Source organism: Salvelinus namaycush, chromosome 3 (genome assembly GCF_016432855.1).
Source record: "Salvelinus namaycush isolate Seneca chromosome 3, SaNama_1.0, whole genome shotgun sequence".
In the NCBI taxonomy this organism is placed as follows: Eukaryota; Metazoa; Chordata; class Actinopteri; order Salmoniformes; family Salmonidae; genus Salvelinus; species Salvelinus namaycush.
The window spans coordinates 5065847-5075091 of NC_052309.1; the positions used below are offsets into that span (position 1 = coordinate 5065847).

Here is a 9245-nt window from a genome sequence, read left to right on the forward strand (position 1 = left end):
ATCATCGTTATCATCATTCTCTCTGTTCGGGGACAGTGTTCGTTTTCCACAATGCAGGTTTCCTCTAGTACCATTTCATTGGTCATCCCAGCTTGAACTAACTTTGCCCAGAGCAGAAATCATCCATGAGTCCATAGGTGGGCATTATGACCCATTGGGACTTGTTACAGGTGATCATAGTGACAAATGGACAAGGGTCATAGACAGTGTGTGTAGTACATTCCCGTCATGGCCACACCTACATAGTGATGGAATACATACAGAAGGTTCCAAGCTCACAAAGACGACAATCCATCTAAATTCACAACATTTCTGATCAAATCAAATGATCCAGTTCATATAAAGTGAATGGAATACTCTGGTTCATTTTCTAGGGAATTTTAATCTAGGGCAAGTTTTCGCCCATTCACAGTCTAAAAAATAGTCTTTCCATATAGTATATGTAAGGACTCTATAAAGTACATGAAGATAGTGCTCTTGATGGTTCCATGACACCAAGCTGGTGCAATGCACAGGCGGTTGGTGACACCTTCATTGAGGAGGACGGGCTTGTGGTAATGGCTGGAGCGGAATCAGTGGAATGGTATAAAATACATTGAACACATAGTTTCCGTGTGTTTGATGTCATTCCATTCGCGCCGTTCCAGCCATTATTATGAGCCGTCCTCCCCTCAGCCCCTTCCAGTGGTGCAATGTGCTGTAAATGTCTGAGGTTTATACTGACAAACAGGAGAGGTGTCATGGCAGAAATCGTTCAGTGTAGTGTCAGAACAGGAAGTGTTCTTTGAAGTCCCATGTATCTCTTCTTCCTGTATCGTCCGAGAGAGGTCATTGGTCAAGAGCTACATGGGTTGACAATGGGAAGGCTCCAGATGATGGATTGTTTGTCGTGATGGAGAGGGAGGCGACTTGGCTCATCAAAGCACAGACTAACCAATCAGGGCTTATCAAAGCGTAGACTCACCAATCAGGGCTCATCATAGCGTAGACTGACCAATCAGGCCTCATCATAGCGTAGACTGACCAATCAGGCCTCATCATAGCGTAGACTGACCAATCAGGCCTCATCATAGAGTAGACTGATCAATCACTGGGCTCTCTAAGGGCAGAAGCTCCGTCGTCATGTTGCCACAAGTCTCAATTTGAACACACTGCAAAGACAGCAAGAGATACATTTTAGACATTACAAACAACGACCAGCAACGACCACCATCATTGACTGCTTGGCTGGACAAAGCTTATGACATACACCCCCCCATCCCCCTCCGCCCCCGTCCGTCCATCCGTCCCCCCTCGTCTGCCCCCCCCCCCCCCCCCCCGTCAGTCACGATTTGTTTTTAATCTTCAAACTGTAAAAGGGACGATAAATCTCTTTTAAGATATAATAGAAAAGAGGACATCTCTCTGAGCATCTTCTGTCTGATATGTCACACAGAGCTGCTTTGATGATTGTGTATTCTCACATTATGGCATCAAAGAAACACATTCACACTAACAGGGAGTACTAGACAAAGACACAGCTCTCAGATAGAGACAAGTCACTCCATGGAGATCACCAAGAATCTATTCACACACGCACAAACAAGTAAAGCTTTATGTTTTATTAGTCTTATGTACAGGACACACATGGTTTACATCATCCAACGAAATGCTTACTTGCAGGTTCCTTCTTGACAACGCAACAACAGTAAGACATAATAAAAGATTAGAATTCAAATATAAAGTAAATGGCTCAGTAGAATATCATTTTTCTTTTTGCATAAGTATAATATAGGAAGGCACAGTTTATAGTCCAATATTTACATGTGTTTTGGGAAGGGGCGATTGGTGGGCAAGTGTATAAATTGTGCAAAATTTGACAATGATAATAAGAGTCTGGTAGCAGCAGTTGTGATGTGTGTGTAGCATGAATGTGTGTGATTGTGTGTGTGTGTGCGTGTGTGTGTGTGTGTGTGTGTGTGTGTGTGTGTGTGTGTGTGTGTGTGTGTGTGTGTGTGTGTGTGTGTGTGTGTGTGTGTGTGTGTGTGTGTGTGTGTGTGTGTGGATGACTGCATATCTGTGAGGTTGTGTGAGTGAGTAAGTGAGTGGTGCTAAGGTGTGCAGAGTCAGTGGAGGTGGTCGGACCAGTTGTTCAGCAGTCTGATGGCTTGTAGATAGAAATTGTCTCTGAGTCTGTTGCTATCAGACCTCATACTCCGATACCATCTGCCCGACGGTAAAGGAGTGGCTGGGGTGTGTTTGATCCTTGATAATGCTGCCGCCCGCCCCCAGGCAACGTTTTGAGTAGATGTCCTGGATGGGTGGGAACTGCAAATGAATTACTTAAAAATCATTCAATGTGATTTTCTGGATTTTTGTTTTCGATTCCGTCTCTCACAGTTGAAGTGTACCTATGATAAAAAATTACAGACCTCTACATGCTTTGTAAGTGGGAAAACCTGCAAAATTGGCAGTGTTTCAAATATTTGTTCTCCCCACTGTATATCCATCTGGCCCTGCCTTTCTAAAGTCTTCAAAAGACAAGTTAATAAACAGATCACTGACCATTTCGAATCCCACCGTAGCTTCTCCGCTGTGCAATCCAATTTCCGAGCTGGTCATGGGTGCACCTCAGCCACGCTCAAGGTAATAAACGATATCATAAACGCCATCGATAAAAGACAGTACTGTGCAGCCGTCTTCATCGACCTGGCCAAGGCTTTCGACTCAATCACTGTATTCTTATCGGCAGACTCAACAGCCCTGGTTTCTCAAATGACTGCCTCGCCTGGTTCACCAACTACTTCTCAGACAGAGTTCAGTGTGTCAAATCGGAGGGCCTGTTGTCCAGACCTCTGGCAGTCTCTATGGGGGTGCCACAGGGTTCAATTCTCAATTCTGGTGATTCTCTGATCCACCTCTAGGCAGACGACACCATTCTGTATATTTCTGGCCCTTCTTTGGACACTGTGCTTACTAACCTCCAGACGGCCTTCAATGCCATACAACTCTCCTTCCGTTGCCTCCAACTGCTCTTAAATGTAAGTAAAACTAAATGCATGCTCTTCAACCGATCGCTGCCCACACCTGCCCGCCCGTCCAGCATCACTACTCTGGACGGTTCTGATATGTGGACAACTACAAACACCTAGGTGTCTGGTTAGACTGTAACCTCTCCTTCCAGACTCATATTAAACATCTCCAATCCAAAATTAAATCTAGAATTGGCTTCCTATTTCGCAACAAAGCATCCTTCACTCATGATGCCAAACATACCCTCGTAAAACTGACTATCCTACCGATCCTTGACTTTGGCGATGTCATTTACAAAATAGCCTCCAACACTCTACTCAGCAAATTGGATGTAGTCTATCACAGTGCCATCCGTTTTGTCACCAAAGCCCCATATACTACCCACCACTGCGACCTGTATGCTCTCGTTGGCTGGCCCTCGCCTCATATTCGTCGCCAAACCCACTGGCTCCAGGTCCCCTATAAGTCTCTGCTAGGTAAAGCCCCGCCTTATCGCAGCTCACTGGTCACCATAGCAGCACCCACCTGTATCACGCGCTCCAGCAGGTATATTTCAGTGGTCACCCCCAAAGCCAATTCCTGCTTCGGCCGCCTTTCCTTCCAATTCTCTGTTGCCAATGACTGGAACGAACTGCAAAAATCACTGAAGCTGGAGACTCATATCTCCCTCACTAACTTTAAGCACCAGCTGTCAGAGCAGCTCACAGATCACTGCACCTGTACATAGCCCATCTGTAACTAGCTCATCCAACTACGTCATCCCCATACTGTTATATATTTTATTTATTTTGCTCCTTTGCACCCCAGTATCTCTACTTGCACACTCATCTTCTGCACATCTATCACTCCAGTGTTTAATTGCTATGTTGTAATTATTTCGCCACTATGGCCTATTTATTGCCTTACCTCCCTTATCCTACCTCATTTGCACACACAGTATATAGACTTTTTCTATTGTATAATTGACTGTATGTTTGCTTATTCCATGTGCAACTCTGTGTTGTTGTTTGTTGTCTACTTTGCTTTATCTTTGCCAGGTCACAGTTGTAAATGAGAACTTGTTCTCAACTAGCCTACCTGGTTAAATAAAGGTTAAATAAATAAAATAAAATATATATAATTGTAATGGTTTAGCAGATAAAAAAAAGAAGATCAGTCTTTACATGGCTAAAAGAAAAGGAATATAACATATACTGTTTACAGGAAACTCACTCTACATCCTTAGATGAAGTTGTGTGGAAAAAGGAATGGGGTGGTGAAATACTTTTCTGTCATGGACAAAGGAACTCAAAAGGTGTGATGATATAAATTAACAGAAATTTAGATCTAAATGTGCAAATAGTCAGGAATGATTGACAAGGAAGGTGGATCCTTTTGAAAATCTCAATGGACCGTAAAGGTAATCACTCTACAAACTATCATCACCGTGCTCCTAAGGAAATCACACATATTATGGACGCATTAGAAATAGTGGATATTTGGAGATGAAAAAAAACCCGACCTAGTGAGATATACATGGAGGAGACTTAATCAAGCTAGTCGTCTTGACTACTTTCTTGTCTCTTTCTCTCTTGCAAAAAAGTTTTAGGAATAGGAAACAGAATGTGATCGGATCATCATCTAATTGGCATTCACATAACTCTTATATATTTTCCACGTGGACAGGGATATTGGAAATTTAATCAAAGTTTACGGGAGGACAACGTATTTTTAACTAAGACAAAATCATTTATAACAGAATTTTTCCAGTATAGTATAGGTTCAGCAAATCCCCTTATTGTTTGGGATACCTTTAAATGTACCTTCAGGGGTCATTCAATTCAATATTCATCAATAATAAAAAGCAGTTTCTGGCTAAAGAGACAAGACTAACAAAGGAAATACATGAACTAATAGTACAGATAGATATTAATAAAAATGATACTACAGAGATACAACATAAGTAATAGGAAAACAAAAAGAACTTGAGGAACTTATTCAAGAACGATCTAATGTAATCTATTACAAATATAAAGCAAACTGGATGGAATATGGAGAAAAATGCACAAAATTCTTCCTGAATCTCCAATACAGGAACACTAACAAAAACTATTTGCAGAAACTCGTTACTGAAGACGGAGTCATCTATGATTCTCCGAATGGTATTTTAAAAGAGGAAGCTAATTATTTTAGGCAGATGTTCTCTTTTCCGTCTCATCCTCTCCCACTGAATGAAGATTACAGTAAGGAATTCTTTCCAAATAATAGAAAAAATAGAAAATTAACAAATGTACAGAAAGATCAGTGCGAAGGCCAAATTACAGAGGAAGAACTTTTTGATGCTATTAAATCCTTTCAGTCTGAAAAAACCCCAGGGCTTGATGGCATACCGGTAGAGGTATATCAAGCCATTTTTTAAATACTAAAAGTGCCATTGTTAGATTGTTTTAACTACTCCTATAGAAATGGTAGTCTGTCAGGCACTCAACAGGAAGGTCTGATTTCTCTATTATTAAAACAAGAGCCAGATGGCAAATATAAAGACCCAGTCTATCTAAAAAACTGGAGGCCCCTTACACTTCAATGTTGTGATGCAAAAATACTAGCGAAATGCATAGCACTCAGAACTTTAAAAAAATGAAATACGCTGGAGGCATCAACCGTAGAGGAGAAATCAGTGGTACCCATTTACAGTACTAGCGGATGTAACTAACTATCAGCACACAGTACACTGGATCCCCTCAGCGTCAAAGCTTCTGATCAGGAGGATTTACTATGTTAGGCTTCCAGAGTGATTTTTCAGCTCCTCTCACCCTCTATGCTGTAAAGCAGTTGTGGGCCAAGGAGAAGGGTAAACACCCTGTGTAGTAAGTGCTTATTAATCTATTCTACTTCTTAAGATGCTCTGCAGGTGAAAAAACGATCAAGTACTATCATTTAGATAAATATAAATGACATATAAATTGGCTGTGAATCTAGTTATATTGTATGCTGCAGTTGACTACCAATGAATGAAACTGACAGCCTTCAAGATTATCTTTGGCAGACTGACCAAAATAATTGATACCTGACAGCCATTCACAGTTCTTGGGTAGAATATTGACCCATAGAATTAGTAGTCCACCCATCACAGAACGAATGTCCGTTCTAGTCGTTTTATTTCTATAGATTTACCTACTTGGTTGTTCTGCATGTGTCCATTGTTGAAGTCCATGATCCGGGGGGTGAAGAGCGGGTCATGCTGCTGCGTCGTCTCCACCCTCTCCAGCCTAGGGGATATGGGACGTCCCCCTCCGCTCCCCATGTCTCCTCCGTCCCCCACCCCAACCCCGTTCGCCTTGTGGAGACACAGGACCTTCCTGAAGCTCTGCTTGAAGTTGTCAGACAGGAAGCCGTAGAGGAGCGGGTTGGCACAGGAGTTGACGTAGGTCATGATGACCAGGAAGAAGTAGACGCCGGCGGTGACACTGTTTTCTGGTATGATGAAGACGAGGTTGACTATGTTGGTGGTGAAGAAGGGCAGCCAGCAGATGACGAAGACCACCACGATGATGACCACCATGCGGGTGACTTTGCGTTCAGAGCGGCGCCGCCTGGTCAGGCCCGCCCTGGCCCCGGCAGACTTGACCTGTAATGAATGGGAGGTTTTGGTCTGTGACTTTGTGAAGGAATACCTTTGGACATGGACACCTTTGACGATCACTATATTGAGAGGTTTTATAGTGGTTTGGAGAGGTTTTAGGCCCAGGCCAGGGTCTAAGGCACTGGTCCATTGGGTTTGGAAATAGAAACAAACCTAAGAACCATTAGAATTAAGTTTGGGACAGTGGGAAGAAGGGATTAAGGACTCAAATGGAATGGGGCCTCAAACAAATGGATTGGGGCCTCAAACAAATGGAATGGGGTCTCAAACAAATGGAATGGGGTCTCAAACAAATGGAATGGGGTCTCAAACAAATGGAATGGGGTCTCAAACAAATGGAATGGGGTCTCAAACAAATGGAATGGGGTCTCAAACAAATGGAATGGGGTCTCAAACAAATGGATTGGGGCCTCAAACAAATGGAATGGGGCCTCAAACAAATGGAATGGGGCCTCAAACAAATGGAATGGGGTCTCAAACAAATGGATTGGGGCCTCAAACAAATGGAAGGTGGCCTCAAACAAATGGAATGGGGTCTCAAACAAATGGATTGGGGCCTCAAACAAATGGAAGGTGGCCTCAAACAAATGGAATGGGGTCTCAAACAAATGGAATGGGGTCTCAAACAAATGGAAGGTGGCCTCAAACAAATGGAATGGAGTCTCAAACAAATGGAATGGGGTCTCAAACAAATGGAATGGGGTCTCAAACAAATGGAATGGGGTCTCAAACAAATGAACTGGATCCTCAAACAAATGGAATGGGATCTCAAACAAATGGAATGGGGTCTCAAACAAATGGAATGGGGTCTCAAACAAATGGAATGGGGTCTCAAACAAATGGACTGGATCCTCAAACAAATGGAATGGGGTCTCAAACAAATGGACTGGATCCTCAAACAAATGGAATGGGGTCTCAAACAAATGGACTGGATCCTCAAACAAATGGAATGGGGTCTCAAACAAATGGAATGGGGCCTCAAACAAATGGAATGGGGCCTCAAACAAATGGAATGGGGTCTCAAACAAATGGAATGGGGTCTCAAACAAATGGACTGGATCCTCAAACAAATGGAATGGGGTCTCAAACAAATGGACTGGATCCTCAAACAAATGGAATGGGGCCTCAAACAAATGGAATGGGGCCTCAAACAAATGGAATGGGGCCTCAAACAAATGGAATGGGGTCTCAAACAAATGGAATGGGGCCTCAAACAAATGGAATGGGGTCTCAAACAAATGGAATGGGGTCTCAAACAAATGGAATGGGGTCTCAAACAAATGGAATGGGGCCTCAAACAAATGGAAGGGGCCTTAAACAAATGGAATGGGGTCTCAAACAAATGGAAGGGGCCTTAAACAATGAACAAACAATGAACAACATAAGACTAAAGAGGATGTGGGTTATAGTACAACCCAACTATACCTTGATGATGATGAGCAGGTAGCAGAGGCAGATGATCAGCAGGGGGCCGAAGAAGCCCAAGATGGCCGTGTAGAGGATGAAGACCGTTGACCACAGCTCCTGGGGATCAGGCCAGCTCATGTTGCACGAGTTGAAGCGGTCCTGAACATCTGAGTAGATGGTGACCGGCAGCACCACCACGAACGACACCACCCACACCAGCCCGTTGATGATCTTAGCCACCTTCGGCTGCCGCCACTTGACGCTCCGAATGGGGTGCACCACGGCCAGGTAGCGGTCAATGCTCATCACGGTCAAGCAGAAGGTGCTGGTGAACTGGTTGATGGAGTCTACCGTCATGACCACGCGGCACAGAAACTGCCCGAACGGCCAATAAGAGAGCACGTTCTGGGTGGTCAGGAAGGGAAGTCCTAAGATGTACAATTCATCTGCCAGAGCTAAGTTCAGAAGGTACATGTTGGTGACAGTCTTCATCTTGGCATAGCGCAGGACCACGTAGATGGCCAGCGTGTTTCCCAGGAGGCCCACCATGAATACAGTCATAGAGATTACTGCGGTGATAACGGTGCTGCTGTCCTGGAAGGGAGCGCTCTCGCCGGACTCGTTCATGAAGAGGTTGGTGACTGTGGAGTAGCCCCTGGAGGAGGAGGAGAGGTTGAAATCCCCAGGGATGGAGGTGCAGTCTTGGGGATTCATAGCGGGGAGGTGGGGGTGGGGTTGGAGGTCAGGGAGATGAATCAGGAAATGGCCCATAAGGCTGAAAATAAAAATAGAACTGTCAGTTATTGAGGATGGAAAATAGACATTCTAGTAGCCTAAAGTCATGGACAATTTGAAAAGAACAGAATAGATGAAGAATATAGAATAAATTAGAATAGAACATCATTAGTCATTCTGACATTTGTCTATGAAAACCATCTTATGGATGAGGGGTTGAGTGAGTCAATGTTTTTGTTATGTAAGAGTGTGTTATTTCACCTTTTCCACTATACTGCTTCACCACTCCACTTTGTTCACAGCACATGGACATTCTCTGGGCAGGGGGCCCATATTGACACTGTTCACTGTGTCCTTCATCAGAAAAACAGCACATTTCCATGGACTACCTCAGGCAGGCATACATCCATGCACTTCTTCCACGTATTCCCCATGCCTCTTTACTACAAAGCAGTCACCCTGCCACTGA

The 9245-nt window shown here is 43.8% G+C and overlaps 1 protein-coding gene across 1 annotated transcript; it reads right to left on the reverse strand.

Annotated features, from left to right (window-relative positions):
* Positions 1 to 2181: 2181 nt before the first annotated feature.
* Positions 2182 to 8755, reverse strand: LOC120044761 (somatostatin receptor type 5-like). Its single transcript, XM_038989436.1, has 3 exons — positions 8060 to 8755; positions 6170 to 6619; positions 2182 to 2292 (listed from the first exon to the last, which is right to left on the reverse strand). Exons 1-3 carry the CDS (start codon positions 8753 to 8755, stop codon positions 2182 to 2184), a joined length of 1257 nt encoding a protein of 418 aa, XP_038845364.1.
* Positions 8756 to 9245: the final 490 nt, after the last annotated feature.

Coding starts and splice junctions, on each gene's coding strand:
- LOC120044761 (XM_038989436.1), bottom strand. CDS start 8,755: ATGAATCCCCAAGACTGCACCTCCATCCCTGGGGATTTCAACCTCTCC. Junction 6,620..8,059: donor ACCTGCTCATCATCATCAAG/GTATAGTTGGGT, acceptor CATTCATTACAG/GTCAAGTCTGCCGGGGCCAG. Junction 2,293..6,169: donor GACACATGCAGAACAACCAA/GTAGGTAAATCT, acceptor CCACCCATCCAG/GACATCTACTCAAAACGTTG.